The sequence below is a fragment of the Helianthus annuus genome, chromosome 11 (assembly GCF_002127325.2).
Source record: "Helianthus annuus cultivar XRQ/B chromosome 11, HanXRQr2.0-SUNRISE, whole genome shotgun sequence".
In the NCBI taxonomy this organism is placed as follows: Eukaryota; Viridiplantae; Streptophyta; class Magnoliopsida; order Asterales; family Asteraceae; genus Helianthus; species Helianthus annuus.
Genome location: NC_035443.2, coordinates 181,748,410 through 181,771,890, shown reverse-complemented (window position 1 = coordinate 181,771,890; position 23,481 = coordinate 181,748,410). Strand labels below are relative to the sequence as shown.

The window sequence follows — 23,481 nt, the reverse complement described above, 5'->3', positions numbered from 1 at the left end:
AAAATGGAATAAACTAAAACAAAGTCCATGTCATATCACTACCGGTTGATAGATAAAACAAGATTTTTCTACCGAATCCATATATATTTTTTATTCCCTCAACATAAAAAACATAAAAAGTTTGGATACTTTTTTAATTCACTTAACCCTAATGCATCATCTAAACTATATCCATCTTGTGTAATTTTGCTAGTACACTAATACACATCCAATGTCATTGCAAACACTTCTATAACAAATCTAACAAACTCATATCTTAAGTTCTAAATTTTAACAAAGAAATTATGTATCTATACTTCAATAAACCGATCAACGAGGACGGGTGTAGCCGAGGATGGTGTAAATCGTCTGCACAACGGTAAAAACTAACAAAACGGAAGCTGCCATCACCGATACAAACGACCATGGTGTGCTAAAATACGTGTATTTTAAACCCGCCCATTGCGTATGCCACCCGCTATGATAATGCCGGTTCACATCATCGAATAACCGAGCCAAGTAACACTCATCTATATCAAAAGAAATATCCTTTCCCATATTGTTGAAAAAAGTTGCAACTTCAGCATCAGTACCTAAATAATTCTCAATAATATTTTGGTCACATAATAGTCCAACGTCTTTAGATGTGTTTACTAAAGAATCAAGCAATGTCACGTATGTAGTAAAGATTTTAGAGCATCCACTGTGACATTGTTCAAACGCGACCGCGTTTAATAAAAACGTACACATGAAGTCGTCGATTGTTATCGTGGGCATGTGTATTACACCGTGTTTGAACTTAACCATGAGGAAGCTTTCGGCTTCCCATGGTTTTAGTTTGATTCCCGATCGCTTGAGCTTTGAGATGTTGTGAATTATATGCGGTGGTGGGAGGTTGCCGGGTTCGGTGCAATGTTCGAGTTCCAATGGAATGAAACTCGATCGAAGAAGGTCGAGCAAGTGTTTGGCTTTAACGTTGGAGCATTTCTCCAAAACGTTATCAGGTCTTTGTAAAGTGCGGTTAAAAAAGCCCAACGCTAGCGTAGCTAGCGTTGGGCTTTTTGGCGTTTTTGTCAACTCAAATAGACATTCGAGAACAAAAAAGGGGATCTGATTCTCTGACCTAATCAGATCCCGAAAGAAAAAGGGTACGATCCACGTCATGCTTACTAGTGGATCGTACTCATCAACCTCCACCAATCCACCAAGCATTCTAAAAAGCTCAATTATAAAACAACCATCGAGCACCATCATCTCGATGAACTCGTCTGTGTTATAAGGGATGGTCACTGAGTAAGACTCTCGGGCCGTGGCCTCTAGCGGTTGCACAGCCCTCAAGAAGTCTTCCAGGACCATCCCTTTAGTTTGTGTTCGGTTAAGTAACTGACGGAGTAACCTCCACTTGTGCTCCTCGACCATCTCGAGGTGCGGCTGGCCATGGTGGAAGGGTCCAACGGAGACGATGTGTGGTTCGTATGATTTACCGTTGATGTCGATTAGGGTTTGTGGGATTTTGAAAATGGAGCAGGTGGTCCGGCCGGCTGCAACATTTAGTTTGGGTGTCTCTGAAAGTTTATGTTGCATCTCCATGAGTCTATCTTTGTTGATTTCCCAAATTGTGATGGCATGTTGTTCTTTACTTCACAGTTTCGAGAATTGATATCCATCTTCTTGTGTGAGAAACAAAGCTTTTGATTGGTTTTAAAATTGAAGTCTATGTGAATATGGTGTGATATAATATGTAGAAGTAAAGGAAACCAGCACGCTAACATGACATGGTTTGGTAGCGTGAAACCAATAACTTATGAATAACTTGTAAATGGAAAACCTATATATGCACAATAGTCTTAACCTACCCGCGTTGCGGGTCAGTGGGCATAAAAACGTGCTACCAACGTTAAGGAGATGGGGACGTAAAATCATGCTAAGTAGCATAAAACGAAAACGAAAACCAAAACCGGGTAAAGCGTAAAAAAACATGAATTTCCAACAAAACGTGACGTAAAACGTAGAAGGAGTCAAATTTATAACGATGCGTATTAGAAAGTGGAGGGGGTAAAACAAACTTAAAAGACCAAATGTGACCACCAAATACGAATGAAAAAAAACCCTGATGGACCAAATGTGACTATCAAACATTATGCTAAATAGCAACGAACGACGGACAAATCTGAGAAAAACGTAAAACAAAAACTAATAGAAAAACGAAAATTATTTAACCTTTGTGACACAAATTATAAAAACTAAAGTTTTGTTACAAAATGAAAAATCATAATGCCAAAAAAGGAAAAAAAAAAGAAGACAAAAAAAATAATATTCCTCCATATATTATTAAAATTAATATTGAGAGATTTAATAATAATAATAATAATAATAATAATAATAATAAGGATAAGGATAACAAAATATTTTTATATATAAATTAAAATTAAAATTAAGAGATTTATAGATAATAATAATAATAATAATAACAACAATAATAATAATAATAATAATAATAATAATAATAATAATAAGGATAACAAAATATTTTAAATAAAAATAGAAATATAGTTGTGAAATTGAATGAGAAATTGTCACGTTCCATTAATTGTAGTTTTTTATTAATATTTAGATATGCTTTGAATCAAGATTTGGTTTTAAATATAGAACTACAATATGTCAATAACGTGTAATAGGCTTATGCATCACTCTTACAGATATCAAAACTAAAAACCAATCCATAACATTAAATAAAAGATCCTAGTTACATTTATTCGATTACTGAAATAAAGAATCTTGGCCAGCAACTTCCTAACACTGCTCATTAAAATCCCAGATCATCCCATATTACCTGTAAATCAAATAGGAAAAACAAAAAAAGAAAACTACGGCTGAGGCAAAAAGTTGCTCAGTAATAGATAAATCAATAGTACATGTAAAGACGAATAAATGAGAATGAAACGGAAGTCAGACAGAGGCTAGACTGATACTGAACCCAATACATAAATTAGCACAAAGACTGATACATAATCAATAATAATAAATCAGATTACTTATCATTTATAAACTATTTATCTCTTAGGCACCATTTAATAATCCCTCGAATTTAAAATCAAATTACTTGTCTTTGTTATATAAAATCCCAAAAGTATCATCTTTTTATAAGCATTAACCATTTTTCCTTCTTTCAAATAGTTTTACTTATAGTATAATATAGTTTAAAATCTCACTTTCTTTAAAACACGAGAATGTCGAAATTACTATATTATATATAAACATTTAAATGTAGATCAAAATTGAATGATAACTCTAATTTCATAGCAAAACGTTATTTATCCAAAACAACTATATTTCTAACTTTGAAAATATATATTTACTAAATAAATTAATTTAGATAACCTGAGTTTTGAAAACATGTAAACTGATATTCGAAACAAAATGGTTCTAAAAACAAATACTGAGGCGGACACCAGGACAAATGCTGAAAACATATACTAACGGATACAAACTAACGTATAACACGATACGTGAATCTAAGTCGAAACTAAAACTAATAAGACGGATACTGAGATGAAACCGATACAGATACTGAGTCAAAATAGATTAAACCAAAATCAGGTACTTAACATAACCAGAGGCACGCCCAGATGCATATAAACATATAAGACAAAGCATAACAGATACAAGACATACGTGACTACACATAATAATAAATAAATAAGTCACGTAATATATAAACATATCATAACAGATACAAGACATACGTGACTACACATAACAATGAAATAAGTGATGTAACGTATATAGAAGCACCCACGAGCTTAAATAGAGGGGTACACAGCTAACTAGTCTATGCACCGAGACGGTGCATGTAGGCCTACACACATTATTCCATCTCAACAGGAGTCAGAGCTAAGATCGATCTATTCGGCTCTAGGGCCAGGTGCTACACAAGCACAAACTAGAGATGCCGTGAACTTTAGTTACGCACTGTCACGATGAGTGCCATGTCATTGACGCCCCAACGACAAGACTTAACATATAATTGCTCTGCTGACAGAGTACAAATTCGTATTAGAAATAAATGTATCTTGACATAAGTCTAAAGGGAATATGCAATAACGAGCACAAAATGTAAGGTCTACTGCATGCTATAATAAATACTAATCATATAATAATCCAAACCGAAACATCTAACGAAAACATCTGTACTACAAAGTAACGGATTGAATAAAAATTCTACGATGAAAGGAATCCGTACCAACGAGTAATGAAAAGCAAAAGTATACTACGATGAAAAGAAAATAGAATCCGTACCTTAATCTAGCAAAGTAAGCATCCCAATAAATCAAGTCTTCCTCGAATAATCAAGAACCTATAATCTCGTATTTTATTTTCAAATCAGTTATATGTTAAATCATTTGTTTAATCTACCTATTTGTTCAACTTTCCCGGCAATCAACAATCCGAATTTAATCCTTTATTTTAATAATAACTTACGGCCACAAAAAAAGAACTACCCTTCCGTTAAACTGAACTGATTTCCCAAAGTTTTTTAAAATAAAGTGTCATTTCTGTATTATATAAGAAGTACCCATATATATATACATATATATATATACGTATATATATATATATGTATATATATGTATATATATGTATATATATATAGGGTGGGAGTTGGCTACAAAGTCCATTTTTCCTACAAAGTGTACAAAGTCATAAAACACCACAATTTCAGCTATAAAACACACTCAAAACCCACAAATAATAAAGTGAAGCTTACTAAAATGCCATATTTGTGGGTTTTGTGTTGTGTTTTGGATGATAAGGCTTTAATTTTTGAATGACTAACGTTAATGTGTTTTATGTTGATTATCATGTTGTGTTTTATATTCATAGTTCATTGATTGTGTGTTTGAAGTTTTTATGGACTGTTAGGGTTTGAATATTGTGTTTTAGTGATCTTCACTTTGTTATTTGTGGGTGTTGAGTGTGTTTTGTGGCTGAAATTATGGTGTTTTATAACTTTGTACACTTTGTAGGAAAAATAGACTTTGTAGCCGAACCTCACCATATATTATATATATATAGTAGGAGTTAGGTAGAAAGTGTGTTTTTCCTAGAAAGTCTAGGAAGCTATAAGAACGCGACATGTGGCATTGAAGGATTTTAACTAAAAGGGCAATTATGTAATTTGAATATTATTTTAATTATGGATTATTTTATTAGGATAACTAACTAACCAGAAAATTATGGAAACTAAATATCCCATTTAATTCAAATTGACAGTTTCAATTTAAATCATACAATACATACAACATATTCAAAGGAATTCGTAAAAAAGGATTTTACAACTTTGCTGACGGATTCTTGACATTGTGTTTTAACAGCAAGCATATTTCTTGACGCTGTGTTTTAACAGCAAGCAGATTTGCTGGAGGATTCTTGATATTGTGTTTTAACAGCAAGCAGATTTCTTGACATTGTGTTTTAACAGCAAGCAGATTTCTTGACGCTGTGTTTTAACAGCAAGCAGATTGCTGGCCATTGTGTTTTAACAGCAAGCAGATTTCTTGACGCTGTGTTTTAACAGCAAGCAGATTTCTTGACGCTGTGTTTTAACAGCAAGCAGATTGCTGGAGGATTCTTGACATTGTGTTTTAACAGCAAGCAAATTGCTGGACACATTGTCAGTGTCTTCGTCTTCAACACAACCCAGTGTCTTCGTCTTCAGCACACTGTCATCATCAACATTAAAATGGTAAATCACATAAACCTTAAAACACACTGTCATCATCAACATATTTAGATGTCATTTTAAAACACACTGTCATCATCAACCTTAAGATGGTAAAACACATCAACCTTAAAGTGGTAAAACACATCAACCTTAAATCATACAACGAAGATACGAAAGTGAATCGGGTAACCTAGAGTTAAATGAGAGTGACCTGGATTCGAAAAGGGCACGCCGGAAACCTTGACTGATCGTCGGTGGCGGCGTCACCCCAGCCTCCCTCTCTGCCTACCCCCTTCTGGTCGCTGAGCACCACCACCACAGCACCATCCTGCGCTGCCACCTAACCCCACAAAATCCCTCATCCACTGTGTGTTGCGGCCATCACCGTTTTGAGGTTTTTAGAGGTGGGTTTAGAGACGGAGAGAGGGGGGAATCGCATGAATTTAGGGATTGGTTATTGATATGGCAGTTTCTTAACTGATTTAAAACACTTCCAATTACCAAAATACACTCACTATATTAAAAGTCTCTAATTATATAACTCAGATATTACGAAAATGCCATCCATTTGATCTAAGCCATTAAACACACTCATCTAATGGCCCAGATCGCTTCCTACACTTTCTAGGAAAAACACACTTTCCGCAGGCTCCCTACTATATATATATATATATATATATATATATATATATATATATATATATATATATATATATATATATATATATATATATATATATATATATAGAGAGAGAGAGAGAGAGAGAGAGAGAGAGAGAGGAAGTGTATTGTACAAAATGTCTAAACGTATGCTACGTACGCGATGTGAAATCGCATGTTATAAAATAGCATGAATGAAATCGCATGTGATAATTTAATGAAATCGCACGTTGGCTTTTTGTAACAATTTCGCATGTGATAATTTTGATGAAATCGCATGTTGGTTTTTTGTAACAATTTCGCATGTGGTAATTTTGATGAAATCGCATGTTAAAAAACCAACATGCGAAATTGTTACAAAACCAACATGCGATTTCAATGTGGGATGAAGATCTGACGGCTGAGATGATCGCGTACGTAATGTAGTATAAGGGCTCTTGTACGTTAACCTAACCCTATATATATATATATATATGGTCATGATTTAGGGAAAACGGTGAAAAGTATGAGAACGGTGAGAACAATTTTGGTGTTGACATATGGCATTGATGCTAAATTAAACTAAGGGGAAATATAGTTAAAAAAGCCACTCACATGAACTGGGTGTTAAAATAAAACGTCATAAAAACACACAATTCAGAAAAACGCCATGAAAATACCCAGTTAAAAACGTCATAAAACACTCAGTTCAGAAAAACGCCATGAAAATACCTAGTTAAAAAGCCGTAAAAATACCTAGTTCAGAAAAACGTCATGAAAATTCCTAGTCTAAAACGCCATAAAAACACCTAGTTCAGAAAAACGCTATAAAACACACAGTTCAGAAAAACGCCACAAAAACCCAGTACATTTTTTTTCGAAAAGCATATCAATAGTATACTCGTTGGAAAGATAAAAAAGCGCTGAATTTTATGGTGTAATTTTTTTTTTTGAAAAATAATCACGTATAAAAAAGTTATTGTCGTTTAAATATTATGGGGGAAAATGGCATGTGATTAGCATGTGCACCTTTGTTTGTATCTTTCTATTTTACCCCCTTCTGGTAGTTCCAAGACCCCTATTATTTACAAAAATGTCACCGCATTAATCTCAGCCACAAACCACTAAAATCTTGTGGCTGAGAACCCTTCTCACACTTTGAGACGTTTTCTTCTGATCCTGTTTCTCTCTCTCTCTCAAGAAAGGAAAATCTAATTCCAATTATCTTATTTAAAGAGTCCACAAATACGTATAAACATACAATATAGATTTGAATCTTCTAATAGTTATTTTTATAATCAAAATCGCTTTATATTCATTTTATTTTACTAATGATAATTTCAAACTCCATGTGAATATCATATCTAGAAGCACAACAGTAGCTAAAATAGTTAATTCTTGATCACCTTTGTCAAAACTGAAGACACATGTACTTGACTCAGCCACAAACAACCATATAGTTGATTCTTGATCACCTTTGTCAAAACTGAAGGCACATGTACTTGACTTAGCCACAAAAAACCATAATCGGATACTTCTGGTTGAACATTTATTTACTTCTTTTTTTAAATATCAAATTTAACTTTTAGATGCACAACACCAATTATTCTATTACTGATGTTCATATCACAACAGAAAGAAAAGCTCAAGCCGGTCATCTTCTTTGCTTATAGTTTCGACTACCTAACACGTTTTTTTAACGTTTTATAAACTTCCCATGTCTTTTAGTTCTATCTTTGACTTAGATTTTTAGTCGCCGGATCAACTCGAGGTCACAAAAAAAAAAACGGATTTAAGGAACATATAGGTGTAACACCTCGTAAAATCGTGTCCAATAATGTATTGACACGTGTCCCTAATCCTAATAATGTCAAACGTTGGCTAGGAGAGACTATTTTTGCCAAACAATGAAAGAATGAATGTGGAGGGACTAAAAGTGTCAACATGCTGAAACTAAGCTTCTGAATGACCTTTAATGGTATCCGTATTCTCAAATGAGCCACCTGTTGGACGAGAGTAACCGTTGGTGATTTTATTTGGAAGTGTGTTAATTGAATGGTTAAAAGCGTCAACATGTTAATTTATACTTCTGAGCGACCTTTTAACGAACCGGGAGCCTTTAGGGCTATTTATGTCATTTATGAAAGTTATATTAAGTTTAGAGGTTGAGGGGCCATTTGTGCCAAAATTCGAAAGTGAAAGAGGGGCGCCGCGCCGCGCGACGGCTCACCCCCTTTCTTGTCGCGTAACGCGACGAAGTGCTTTTCACAGAAACATGTTACCAGCTGCAAATTTTGCCTTGCAGCCCACACAAACCACTATATCGAATCTATGGGCATTATAGCTGCTTTGTACACGTATTAGGACATGTGTTAACATCCCCTAAGCCTTCATAACACCTGGATTGATTTCAAAGATCCTCAAATAATATAAATAGGTGTTTGTTTCATTTGAAAACTTGCACCATTTCTTATAAATCCTTCTATACTCTTCTCTAGAGGTTCCTGAGCAATTGGGAGCTTCCCTTTGAGTTTTATCCAGTCCCTTGGATCACTTGTAAGTGTTCCTTTCGTTGCTTATTCATTTATTAGGCTTTTAAAGCCGAGAGTCAAACGTTTTCGATAAACGCTTTGACTTTCGGTTTAGACCTTAATTGTCCAGTCATTGTTCGCAACGAACATGGCTACGTGATCGTAATTAGATATGTGTTAATCCCTCAAAAGGGCGCCTCCTAAGAATCACGTTTGCTTGGTCAATTGACGGGTCAACATATTAATGTTTTAAAAAGTCAACGGGCAGATTTTGAAATAATCATAATCTGAGTTTAAAGGTGTTCTAAAATACGTTTTAACAGATAACCAACTTGGTAATAATTATTAGAACATGTGTAAATATGTTCGGCTCATCAATTCCAGTTTTAGGGTCGGTTCACAATCGAAAGTCGTGAAGTTTGACTTCTGCTTTGACTTTCGATTATTACTCGAATTAGACTAGTTTGCTACTGATTTAAGGTTCCGTTATGATTGTATTATGATTTAGCATAACCCTCTTAGATTATATTACATGATCGTAATAGTAATCTGAGTTTTATGCAAGTTTCCGTTATTATGCCATACTTTGACTATTTTGCCCTTTTATTAAAAATAAGGTTTTAAACACCAATGGACTTGCAAATGACTTAGGTATTGATATGTTAACATGTTTAGCATATTTTGATGTTACTAATCATCTTAAACCGAGTTTTGTACAATATCGTAAATTATGCTTTAAAGTGACCGAAATGCCCTTTCGGCGCATAGAACGGTTTTAAACATAATTTCTTATACTAAAATCATTACCTACTAATGTAATATCATAATTAGGATATTTTGGGATATCAAGTCAGTTTATAAACTGAGTTTATGCACAAGTTCTTATATTACGTTCTTAAATGACGATAATGCCCTTATGGCACATAAAATGGTTTTAATCATGGTTTTCATACAAAACCTTTTACCTACTGATGTGTTATACTAAATAGCATATCTTGACCATATAAACCTAGTCATAACATCAGTTTTCATAAAACATCGCAAATATCGTCATTTAACGAATTTAACGCCTTTTCGGCGCGTAGTATGGTTTTAAACCATATTTACCAACCAAGACTTGTTACCTACTGATTTTATAACTTATTTGAAATGTTTTTACAGTAGGTACATGTTATAAACTCAGAATCCCAAATAAGCTTTCTAAACTATGTGTGAAATGACCAAAATGCCCCTACGGATCATAGTTTGGTCGTAAACTATAAAACACATATATGTTTGATATCCTACTGATACTATATCATAAATAAAGTGTTTTCACAGAATTTTCATGGTTGTAACATCAGATTATACGCAAGTTCCTTTTATACGTCGCTAAATGACCAAAACGCCCTTGTGAGGCATAGTTTGATTTTAAAACCTTAGCAGGCATACAAGTTGATATCCTACTTATATTATAACTTGTTTACAGTATGTAGGCATATAGAACTTGTTCATGACTCATCCGGTTACTCGTTATCGCCTATACGCGTACGGTTAGGCTTATGTAACTAGTTTGCATAAGTTTACCGAAATGGGTTAAAACTTATCATTTTTATCTCAATTTCCAGAATGTTAATAGTTTACCCGTATTATACAAGTCTTAGTACTTGTTGGGTTTAAACTACATTCTATTCCGATCATCGCTTAATCAAGTGTATCGTACCGTTTTCGATATTATAAGTTAACCGGTCTAAGTCTATGACTTGAATGAGACCCCTTAACATTCTAATTGGTTATTTATACCATCATTCCAGACTAAAGCCTTCCAGTAAATTGTTACCTACGCTTACTTAATTGAATACGGTCGAGTTATTATAAACCTTGCATTTTATCAAGTCTTAGCTCAGGTAAATACTCTTAACCTATTTTCTCTATACGAGCTTGGGATACGGTAAATTATTACCGCATGGTCAGGTATGGGATTCGAAGACCAATGTGTCGGGAAATTCAAATAGCCCGTTTTAATTCGTATTGCTTGACTTAAACATTGAGGGTTAATATGACCGTGTCCTGGATATCCTCGGCTCATTTAATTGTAAGTGACCACGACCTAAGCGCGGGGTGTAGGCATACACCTGACATACGCAAATGGTTTATTTAAAATGATTTATAACCCAATACGGGTTTTGCCCAATATGGGTATTCCCAATAAGAGAATAAGTGGTGTGTCGGTTAATCATGACTCGTCATAGTTTCCGAGCCCCATATGTATTGTCAAGTGTTGTAAAACTGATAATATGAGATATAGTTTGTCCCAAGTTATTTATAAAAATTAAATGTACCATTGTGTACATGAAAACAATTTTGAAAATGTTTTCAAAATGTGTCGGTTGATTGTATTTACCAGTAAAAACTGGCATATTTTCAAAAGACTAAGTTACAGGTACAAATACGTAAATAGGCTGGAAGCTGCTCGGTAATGCTAGAAGAGGAATTTGCAACTCCTCTGAATATGCCTATTAGTCTGTTGAACTCCTTTTGTACATAATGATCCGCCTGTGGATTATTATTACAAGCTCGTCTGTATTTATTACTTTGGTATTTCCAAACAATTGAATTTATAATAATATTTTATATTCCAAGACTACCGTTGTGCTATTCTGTGTATGTTTGACTATGGCGATACCAATCTTACGTCACGATACTCCCCACCGGGCCCACCCGCCTGTGCTGGAAATATCAGGGTGTGATAATAGGTACGAAAATTAGCGTGATCAGAATTCTTACCTTAACTGGTCGAAAAGAGAGCAGAATAGTCGAATCAAAGGCGTTGTTCCATCTTACGTGACTTTCAGAGCCAGCCCAATGGGCTTCCAACCCTAGGCACAGGCCTAGGGCCACCCAAAATGAAAGGCCTCCAAATTTTTTGATGGTTCTTTATATACTAGGTCCATTTTTTTTTATTACTAAACAAGAAATAAGAAGCCCAAGGTCAGAATCGTTTAAGAAGAAAAGGCCCAAAGAAAATAAAAGGCCCAAACATGAAACTGAAAAGGCGCTCTATCTCGGTCTCCCACACAGCCACCAATCATCGCACAGAGAGAAACGAGAGAAGAACAAACGGCGGCGGCTTTGCAGTTTGGAAGTCACGATGTTGTCGCCTGAATCGTCGATTGATTACAGGTATTAACGTTTATAAATTCTTCTCGATTGTGTTTTGTCAATCACCCAGCCATCAAATAAATTAACAAACCCTCTGCCCTCAGTTCTCATATACAGTTTTCGATTGTATTTTGATATCAGTTCTCGATTTGAATTGGTATCAGTTCTCGATTTGAATTGATATCAGTTCTTGTCTTCTTGATTTGTAGCAGTCTAGCAAACGTGGATTATCTGTTGTTCTCGGAACTCAGTGGCACAAAGTCTCAGAGTCAGACACTCAGATTCTCGGAAGTCAGTGGCACAACCGCACAGGTTAGATATCTCATATCTGATTTTTTTTCCTGAATCAAGTTGTTGTTTAGGGAATTAGGGCTTATTCTTTTTTCATAATTTGCTATTTTTGCTGAATAAAGTTGTTGTTTAGGGAATTAAGGCTCATTATCCATCTGTTAAATAGATTTATATTTTAGCAATGTCAAATCAAATTCGAACTTTTGAATCCGGTCATTCAAAAAGGCAAAAAAAAAACGTAAACAAGAAGCTTTAATTTAATCACAAAAGGGAGCACTTCTAAAATTTTGTACACCTACAACAAGTCAACCTATAAATGATAGTGATACACCTACAACAAGTCAACCTACAAATGATAGTGATACACCTACAACAAGTCAACCTATAAACGATATTGATCCACCTACAAATAATGAACCTACAAACGATAGTGATACACCTACAAATAATGAACCTACAAACGACGAAAAACCTACAAATGATGAATTTACAACCGATGAAATACCTATAAATTTTGTTGATCCAAGTCAATGGAATAATATTAGTATTGATCTAAGAGATATACTCGTAGAAAAAGGTCCGATTAAAATTCATGATTACGATTTTCCACAAGATGAACACTCAAGAAGCTTTAATACATCTCACTATATGCGAACATTACCAAATGGTGAAACGCTAGAAAGAAAATAGTTGATTTATTCTATAGATTTAGATAGAGCGTTTTGTTTTTGTTGTAAATTGTTTAACGTGAATCAATGTACTAGTAGCTTAGCTAAAGAAGGTAATAACGATTGGAAAAATATTAGTAGTAAATTAAAAGAACATGAAAAAAGTAAGGTACATATTAACAATATGAGAACATGGATGGAATTAGAGATAAGATTGGCGAAAAATAAGACAATCGATAAACAAAATCAAAATCAAATAAATAAAGAAAAAGAACAATGGAGAAATGTGCTACAAAGAATTATTGCCCTTGTAAAGAGTCTTGGTACACATAATTTAGCATTTCGTGGGACAAATGAACAATTGTATGAAGAAAACAACGGTTTATTTTTAGCCGGTATTGAGATGATTGCAGAATTTGACCCGATAATGCAAGAACATGTTAGACGCATACAAAATAAAGAAATTCATAATCATTATCTTGGACTCAGAATGCAAAATAGGATGCAAAATGAACTAATACATTTATTATCAAATGAGGTCAAAACAAAAATTATTAAAAAGGTTAAAGAGGCTAAATATTTTTCAATTATTCTTGATTGCACACCCGATATAAGCCACAAAGAATAAATGTCCATTATCTTACGATGTTTAGATATTTCGCCAACTTCAATAGAAGTTAAAGAAAACTTTTTAGAATTTTTAATAGTGAATGATACAACCGGTAAAGGTCTTTTTAATTCTATTATTGAGGAACTTAATAGAATAGGACTTAACGTGGTTGACATTAGCGGTCAAGATTATGATAATGGTTCAAATATGAAAGGAAAACATAAGGGAGTACAAAAACAATTGTTAGAAGTTAATCCTAGAGCCTTTTATGCTCCATGTGGTTGTCATAGTTTAAATTTAGTTATTTCTGATATGGCTAGCGCTTGTGATAAAGTTCAAGATTTTTTTTGGAACCATACAATGTATTTATTCTATTTTTGCATCATCCACTAGATGGAAAATTTTACAAGATAATATACCATATTTAACTCTTAAATCATTATCACAAACACGTTGGGAAAGTCGATTAAAAAGTGTTAAAGCAATTAGGTTTCAAGCTCCAAAACTAAGAGATCCATTAATGCATTTGTATCGTGATAGTACCAAGGTTAATGTTAAAAGTGAAGCTAAATCTTTAGTTGAAAATGAGTTGGAAAATTTTGAATTTTTATTAGCGATGGTTATTTGGTATGAGGTTTTACATGCTATTAATGTAGTTAAACTTACAATCAAAAGATATGTGTATTGATATTGCTATAAAACAACTAGATGGACTTATTATTTATTTTAAAAAGTTTAGGGATGAAGTATGTGAAAATGCTATGATTGAGGCTAAAGAAGTTGCTTTAAAGATGGGCATTGAACCTAGTTTTCGTGAAAAACGTGTTATTCGTAGAGATAGAAGATTTGATGAAAATGTTGATAATGAGACTTTGAAATCTCCTATTGATTGTTTTAGAACGGATTACTTTTTATACATAGTAGATCAAGCTAGTGTTTCACTCGAAAGTAGATTTGCTTAGTTTAAAGAGTTCGGACAAATTTTTGGTTTTTTTTTGTTTAGTATAAAAAAGTTAAAATCTTTAGATCAAAAAATTTTAAAAGAGAAATGCATTTATCTAAAAAAGTTTTGGAACTATGATAATCATATTGATATTGATGATTTAGATTTATTTGAAAAACTAAAAATGCTAAGAGAAATTATACATGTAGAATCTGACACCCTTACTAATATATTAACTTATATTAAAAACTTTAATTCTTTTCCAAATGCATATATCGTCTATAGAATTGTGTTAACCATTCCTGTAACCGTTGCTACCGCAGAACGTAGCTTTTCCAAATTAAAACTAATAAAAAAATTCTTAAGATCTACAATGTCACTAGAAAGATTAAATGGTTTAGCTATTATGTCAATCGAAAAAGATTTTTAGAAGAACTTGATTACGATGATTTCATCAAACAATTTGCCTTGGTTAAAGCTAGAAAAGTAGATTTTATTTAAACATATACTATAATTATAGAAAACATATGATTTTCAAAAAAAAAAAATTTAACTACGCCAATTATAAACTTTTTAGTTTATAATTGTCAGTCCCAAGCCCGGATAAAGGAGGAGGGTGATGTTGAAAATGATAATTTTACAAAAGGGCCACCACTTCGTAGTTCGATTAGGGCCTTCGAAAACGTAGGAACGGCTCTGGTGACTTTCAATGTCAAAATTGCTTGTACCGATTAACACGAGTATAAAGTAGGGTTCGAAAGAAAAGAACAAAAACTGGGTTATCTTGATACCTGATTAGAACTGAATTGGATCATACAGAAGCGAAAAGAAAGAACCAAAGGCATACGGCCGCCGCTATCCGGAAAGAAGAAGGCGGCAATACATCTGGTTCCTGTGGGAACTGCGGTCATGGTGGCATGGCTGCTGCGGAGTGGTGATGCGGCGTCAATGGGAACGATTTCGATTGCGAGATATGAATCGTTTATAATGGACAATGGTGATGAGTATAACATATCAAATCTTCTGTCGATTAGTTTAGAAGGAGATACTGATTTTATTTTGAATGGAAGACGTATATTATAATTGCTAATTATACGACATGGAAACTTTAAATTCCAAATCTATTATATTGATAATTTACTCTTCCCTTTTTACTCGAAATTTCTAGCTACAATTACAAATCAAATGTTTTTCTTTCAAACTCACATATACATATAGTAAAATAGTTTGGTGAGTATTTCCCATTTAATTTTAGTAGAAATATGTAATTAATATATCAAACCAACTAGGTTAATGCCCGCGCGATGCACAACTTCATGCAAAACCATATTATTTACTTTGAAATAAAATATTCTGTACAAATACATACATTGGAAGAAAAAAACAGAAAACTTTTCAAATGCCGGGAAAAACTTCCTTGTAGACTACATTTAAATTATGTTAATCATAAGTGTATCAATAAAAGTAATGCAAATAAACTGACATTACATAAATTAGTAACAAAGTGGATTTTATCATTAGGTGTGAAGTTTTCTTTTTAAGCCGTTTACAAAACATCAAGAAAAAGACAAATATCGGTTATGTATACAACTTAGGAATTATACATGTTTGGAACCACTTGGACTAAAGGCTTGTGAATCACTCTTGAATATCTTTTGACACAAGTTAAAATAGTTTCCTTGACATTTCGAGCAAAATGTTTGATTGTTGTTCCAAACCTAACCAACCACAATTTATACACATTTAGTAAACAAAATTATAATCATCAAACAAATGCCACAGAATCTTTGGCTCTGCAGTTCTCACCTTAACTAAAAAAGAAAGATACGACATCTAATGACAAAGCGATATTCAACTGCAAAGCATACTAAACATATGATTAACACTTCATTATCCCCAAAAAATGGATAACAAAATGAGATGCATTTTTTAGTTTTATCACATGAAGCGCATACCCGTTTGTTTAATAAACATAAGAACATGTTTAAAGTATTCTTTTTAACTTTCAACATTGGTTATCCTCTTTCTTTGACTTCATTTTGTGTTTTATTAAAACCACTGTCAATTCCATCTTTTCCTATTCATAAAAGAAAAAGTAGGGGAAAAAAGAATTAACAACCTCTAAAATTTCAAATAAAGAAACAATATACTCTACTTTTTTAACAGAAACTGAAAGACTTGAAGCTACACTTCCATTTAAATACTTGACTGACCAATATGCATACAAGTCCACAAAATAAAGAAGACAAATAATACATGCGAGAGAGAAGGAGAGGGAGTTATATGAATGTTGCCTATTGCTACTGTTTTGCCTGAACAATTTTATTTTCTCATTCTTTCCATGCTAAAGCTACCTTTAGATTGACAATATGAGAAATAAAATATGATTTTGAATTTAAGTATCATAATTTTATATCTATATATAAAACAAATGTAAAAAAAAATGTTTACCATATTTTTGGTAGTAATATTTTTTATTTTAAATATAATTGTCAACCTTTACTAAAATATAAAAAATAGATTTTTCTAAATTTTTATGAATAATCAGTTTCCATAATTATCAGTTTGAAATTGCAAAGTAAGGACGAAATTTTTATGATTAATCACTTGCAAAGTAAGGACGAAATTTTGAAATAGCAACATACTAAGTGACAATTGACTTTCTATAATTAAAATGAATATAAAATGGGTTATTTATTTATGTTAAATCTTATATAAAAACCTTATAATGTAACATCTCAAAACTATAATGCAAGGTTTAAAAATGACAATCATAGTGTTATCTATCTATTCCATATGTAGTACTAAAGGTTCACAATACTATCTTATAACAACACTATACTCTCTGTGCAGAAAAAGAGAAAGATAAAAGAAACAATGGGATCCGGATTATTTTAAATCTTGTTAAATGCTTAATTAATTAACATAAAATTGTGTTTAATATACTTTTTGAAGAAATTAGTAACATCATTAGCATCAGTTAAGGATTTATATAATTTAAGAAATGACTACTTAACACATAGATTAAACTTTCAAGACATGACAAATGAGCGGTTAAAAGCACAGTTAAGAGATGCAAAAAATGTAATAACTTGAAATTCAAAACCATAACCAATGTCAAAAACCAACAAAACCATATAAAAAGTTAATATCTACCATATGAAAGGCAAAAAACATGCCCTAAATGTCATATAACTAATGACTACGCCTAACGTAAGGTACAACCAGTTCAACACTCAACACCGGGTTATTTTCATCAAAAGAATAATGAACCGTGTCACGGACCTTAATTCGAGCTGCTTTCATGAACTTCTTCCAACTGGTTAACGCGTATCGAAAACCTCCGTCGCTTTTTCTTTCACGTCTGGTACCGTTGGTAAATTGCTGTGGGAGATCCAGATGCATAAGCCTAACGGTGATATCTTTTAAACCTTCATCAAGTCTAGCCATCCGTGATACAGGATCAGGAATCCTCTGTATCGTTGTAAAAATAAAATTAATAATAAATATGAAACTAAAAGAACAATGTTTATTAAGTAACAAAAAATTGTAACACTTGTTTTTTAGCGGTTTGTAAAATGATATTAAAACTTACAAAATAACGTTCACCAGCCATACGAACAAAACGACGAACACCACCAGGTATTTGTTCATCAACTTCATTTTCAGCATCGATAGGTGCAACTTCAGCTTGCAAATTAAATATATAACATGTATTACATTAACATATATAAAATATATAATTAAGTACCAAAATGTAACTTACCTCATCGACATCTACATCAGGAAAATTCATTTCAACACCGTTTTTTCCAAAAAATTTTAAATGGAAAAAATTACCAAAAGCTTTTGTAACTAACAAAAAACAACCAGCCTTCAACTGTAACTGACTGACAATTACGTCAATACCAACGGTAAAACCGACTTTACCGTCAGACGTTTCAATGGCAACGTTAAACGTTTTGTTGTCTATAATTACAGTAGAGATTACATCATTTGAGGAATAATCATAAATTTTTGGTAGGATACATTTAGGAATGACCTGTGGGAATGATAAAAAAAGAAAAAAAATAGTTTTAATATAAGTAAAGTAATACATCAACACATTACGAAAAATAAAAAATAGAATTTATCTTACATAAAAATGAGATGATGGAGGGAGCAGATACGTCCAGAAAGAGCCACGACTAACCCCATCAACGAAATATGTTAATTTAAACGTAATAGAATCTACAGGATTAAATACTACCAAACAGCCTTTGGTTAGTCACAAATGTTCTACAACATTGGACCAACCATGGAAAAAGAATAACTTTCCTTTAGAAGCGCTTAAAGAAACATTAAATAATCGGCCATTGTAACACCCCGAAACTCGAATTATTTAGTTGCTAGAATGTTACCACATCTAAAAGAAGGGAATGTAATAACTAGGTTATTAAACCTAGTTAAATGCTTTGTTAAAAGAAATAAGGATATAAATTGGGTTAAGTATGAACAAGGGAGAAACATGAGGGGTTGAAAATGGACAAAGAGAAAGGCAAAATATAAAAAAAAAAAATCACACAACCCATTCTGGGCGTATGTGTGTGTTCGAGCAGAGGAGAAGAAAAGAGGGGGAACCCCTCATGAACCCTAATCAACGAAATTGGATGCGAATTAGGCTGAATTCGAAGTTGCATGAGTCGAAATAGTGATTATCTAAGCAAGCTTTAGCCAAGGTATGCCTTAAATCTCTGATTTGATGAACAACCATGAAGTGGGTTTCGATGAATTCGTGAGTTTGGTATAATTGGGATGAAAGCTTGCTAATATTATCTTGTTTAAGTTAAGTCTTGGTTGAATTTTGAGGTATCTTGATGATTTAGTATGAAACCCACTTGTATGTTAAAAGATGGTTATAAAGTTGTGAAATTCTAATTGCAAATTAGATAAATGTTGATGATATTATGATTAATAGGTGATTTAGAACAATATGCATATGGCTAGGGTGGTAAATTGTGAAGTTGGGATTACTTATGTGAATCAATGGGTGAACTAGGAAGAATGTGCTACAATTAGTTGTACAATGTGCACCAAATGGTGTACGCACGCCAAGTGTTTGATGAAATGTCTAAGTGACGTTTGGGATATGAGAATTATATGAAACGACTTGAGATTATGAATGAATTGTGGAAAGACGAGGTAGTAGCAAACTAACTTGAATAGTGTGCCTTAGGTAGAATTCGTATGAGTATTCGGAAGACTGTATATTTCGATAAAGGTTATGTATTAGGAACTTGTATCTAGTGCTTGAATGGTGTAATGCTCGCCTTGTATTGATGCGCTTGAATCATGGTAATTAAGAGTGAGTGTGTATGATATGTGAAACGAATAGTAAATTGGTAAGTAATAATGTTGGAAGTTATGTCATATTAATACCATGGATTATATTGTCAAATGTAGAATCATAAAACAATTACATGTGAGAGTATATGTAAGCAAATGTGTATGCGAGTATGATTATGTGATCATGTGATTGTAAGTACATTTGCATCATAAGTACGAAATGTATATAGTGTCGTATGGTATGTGATAAATTAATATGCGTTTTATGCGTTAACATGATGGATTACATGAGTTTGAAAATATTTGATTTTGGATGTATGCTTTATGTTTACTAGACTTGACCATGAAAGTCAAATGTAAGCTATGCTTTTGATATGACCAATTATATGCAAAATCGCGTACACTAACAAGGAGTTGATTGCGGTGACACGAAAGCGTTAGGGATCACATGGAAATGGACTCAAGCAAGAAAGACTAACGGGTCAAGAGGGGACAAGGAAGCCAATGAGAAAACGGACGCTCAAGGTAAGTGATTCCGTAATCACTTCTTAGTTTGTTTAAGTAGTGTAGCGTTTTAATTAATTAAACATGATGTTTAATGTCAAATATGGATTTAGTTGAATGAAATTGGTGAATTTTTCTAAGTAGGCCAAACGGGTCAAAATGAGGTCTTATGATTATATCGAAAAGTTGTAAAAGAAATGGCTACGGTAGTATAAACGGTTAATGGGTAGAATTGCACATAAGTACGCAATCCGGGAATCGGAGATGTGGTTTAATAGTCAAAAGACTCAGATGTGAGTTGGTTTAATAGATATACATTTGCGCAAGTGGAGGTTTTAGTAATAAGTTTGATACGTAGATTTAACTGGAATGAATGAATTTAATGAATACCGGGTATCAGTTGCGTAAACCCCAAGTACGAAACTCTAGATAATATAAGAGGATTATGGATATAATGTTCATGTATGTTTTGGGTTAAAACAAAGGAGTGGTTTGATGAAAACATAAACGGGTCAAATAATTAGAAAATGATTATTAAGTCGATAGCGTGTAAGTTAAGAATTTCCTTAATCCGGATATGAGATTTTAAGTTCATATGATAGAATGTGAATTTACAAGCATATAGGAAGAAACGTGAGGTTAAACGGACAATCGGGTTAAAAGTTATGCGAGTTTTAGTGGGCGTTTTGTATCTGCACCCGGAGTATGGAACGCCGGGCAGAAACCCAAACGCCCATGCTTCACTGTCAAACGCTGGTTCCATGTTAAAGTGAACGTCGGGGTGTTCCAAACAAGCCTAGATCACTTTCCTTGAGTTCCTTTGATGTATGTAAAGCTCCATGTGATAGGTTTATGATCCGGAATCATCACGCAATCTTCTACCACTACCCTACATGTAAAAAAATGCATCAAAGTAACATGTCTTGATACAAATTCGATGCTAAAACATGTAAATATTAACCACTTAGGCGTACCAAAAGCATACGCATCAGGTATGTACGTATGTATGTATGTATATATATGATTGTATGTAGATATGCAGGTGCATATGATCAGACGTATGAATATATGAATGCACGAAGTAGGATTTATCGCCTATGAAAAGAATGGGACAGGTATGCATGTATACATGGTTTCAATACGTTTGAGTATGGACGTTACTAATGATGTGCTTGAGATTGGAATGTAATGCAGGAATGAGAACGTCAGACTCTTGTAGAATTGAAGCCGAACCTTGAAGCTGAACTCGGAACAAAGGAATCCGAGAGGATAGTCGAATGAATCAAAGTTTATGTTGTCGAATGTTATATGATTTTTAATTTGTATCAGATTATTGTTGTATGACGTTGTCAATGACTAATGGTTAAGTTGTATGTGGTGTCCACAGGTACTACACGGATTTTCTTCTACCACTATCGAAGATAAGCGGGCATAGATCGAGTCGAATAACAAGGGTTGTACGGAAAGAACGGTTACGTAGTCTTAATTTTGTAACGCATTAATTTGTAAAAAGGGAAGTGAATTTTGTAAGCTTCTTCTTGAATGTGTGTATTGTTATAAGATCGTAAAGAAAATTTTAAAGCTAATTTTTCCGCTGCGTTATCTTTAAGTTCTTACACGACGATCTTACAGGGAATTGTTCTTATTACGAACGGGTCATGCCCGAATTTTTCTTAAATAATAGTATGGTAATATTACTTTTCGGACTAAGAAATATGGGCGTAACAAGTTGGTATCAGAGCTCTGGTTTGAGAGAATCAAGTAACAGGAGGTAAATACTTGAACTCAAACCGGTGTGCTCCCGTGACCAAGAACCCGTACAATCCAAGACTCGATCGAGGCCTAAAGACAAAAGCGAATGTAAGTATATATTAGATTATGTAATTGAGGGAAGCTAATAGTATGTTTTGTGAAGGGTAAGCGCAATTGTTAGAAGAGATGATCCGTGAATGCGGTCTAGGACCGGCATCGAGGCAAGTAATGAGACGAACTGACCCCAGGTACGTAAACCTAATGTATGGGCGTATGAAATGGTATAGTTAAGCAAGTGAAAGAAAAATTTTGAACAAATTATAATAACGACATGGTAAATAAGTTTTGAAAATGTTACACGAGCCGAAACTTAATTCTTCGGGCATGATGTGGCGATTACGCGAAGACACGAAAGTAGTACGTGGGTTGTGTACCTGGCCAGTACACAAGAAATGTATCACGTTCGTGAGACCGCGATAATTGCTACATGTATGTCCGTTAGAGTTGGGTAGCAGGTGGGCGTACGGGTAAAATGAGTAGTAAGACTCTCGGGAGACTGAGAGTACTAAGTAAGAGTAAAAGTGCAAGTGATAAGAATAAAATGTTGAATCCGTAAGAAGTACGGACCAACAATGTATGAATGCAATGCTTGAATCCGCGAGACGGATTCAAGGAATGAAAGATACGAATGCAATGCTTGAATCCGCGAGACGGATTCAATGAATGAAAGATACGAATGCAATGCTTGAATCCGTGAGACGGATTCAAGGAATGAAAGATACGAATGCAATGCTTGAATCCGCGAGACGGATTCAAGGAATGAAAGATACGAATGCAATGCTTGAACCTGCGAGACGGATTCAAGGAATGAAAGATACGAATGCAATGCTTGAATCCGCGAGACGGATTCAAGGAATGAAAGATACGAATGCAATGCTTGAATCCGCGAGACGGATTCAAGGAATGAAAGATACGAATGCAATGCTTGAATCCGCGAGACGGATTCAAGGAATGAAAGATACGAATGCAATGCTTGAATCTGCGAGACGGATTCAAGGAAGGAAAGATACGAATGCAATGCTTGAATCTGCGAGACGGATTCAAGGAATGAAAGATATGGATGCAATGCTTGAATTCGCGAGACGGATTCAAGGAATGAAAGGCATGAATGCAATCTGTTCGAATCCGCGAAACAGATTTAAGATATAAAAGGCGAAACTAGTCTACATAAGAAGAAGTCGATAGCTTGACCATGATAAGTAAATGTAAAACAAATGAGCAAAAGAATGATAAGAATGAAAATATTCGTATGTGTAAGTAGTTACGGACCGAACAAGTAAATATTCCTTAAGTGATTTAAACTTACATATATA

General features: G+C 33.7%; 1 protein-coding gene and 1 long non-coding RNA gene across 2 annotated transcripts; one reads left to right on the top strand and one right to left on the bottom strand.

Annotated features, from left to right (window-relative positions):
• Nucleotides 1-309: 309 nt before the first annotated feature.
• Nucleotides 310-1,647, bottom strand: LOC110888935 (UPF0481 protein At3g47200). The gene has a single exon (XM_022136431.2). The coding sequence runs from the start codon at nt 1,567-1,569 to the stop codon at nt 310-312; it is 1,260 nt and encodes a 419-aa protein (XP_021992123.1). The 5' UTR covers nt 1,570-1,647.
• A 17,458-nt stretch (nt 1,648-19,105) lies between these two features.
• LOC110891362 lies at nt 19,106-21,942 on the top strand. The gene is made up of 3 exons (XR_002565263.2): nt 19,106-19,245; nt 20,288-20,377; nt 21,744-21,942. It is a non-coding gene; the product is annotated as an uncharacterized LOC110891362 (long non-coding RNA).
• Nucleotides 21,943-23,481: the final 1,539 nt, after the last annotated feature.

What these genes read in the sequence shown, in the direction of transcription:
- LOC110888935 (XM_022136431.2), bottom strand. Translation starts at nt 1,569, where the DNA reads ATGGAGATGCAACATAAACTTTCAGAGACACCCAAACTAAATGTTGCA.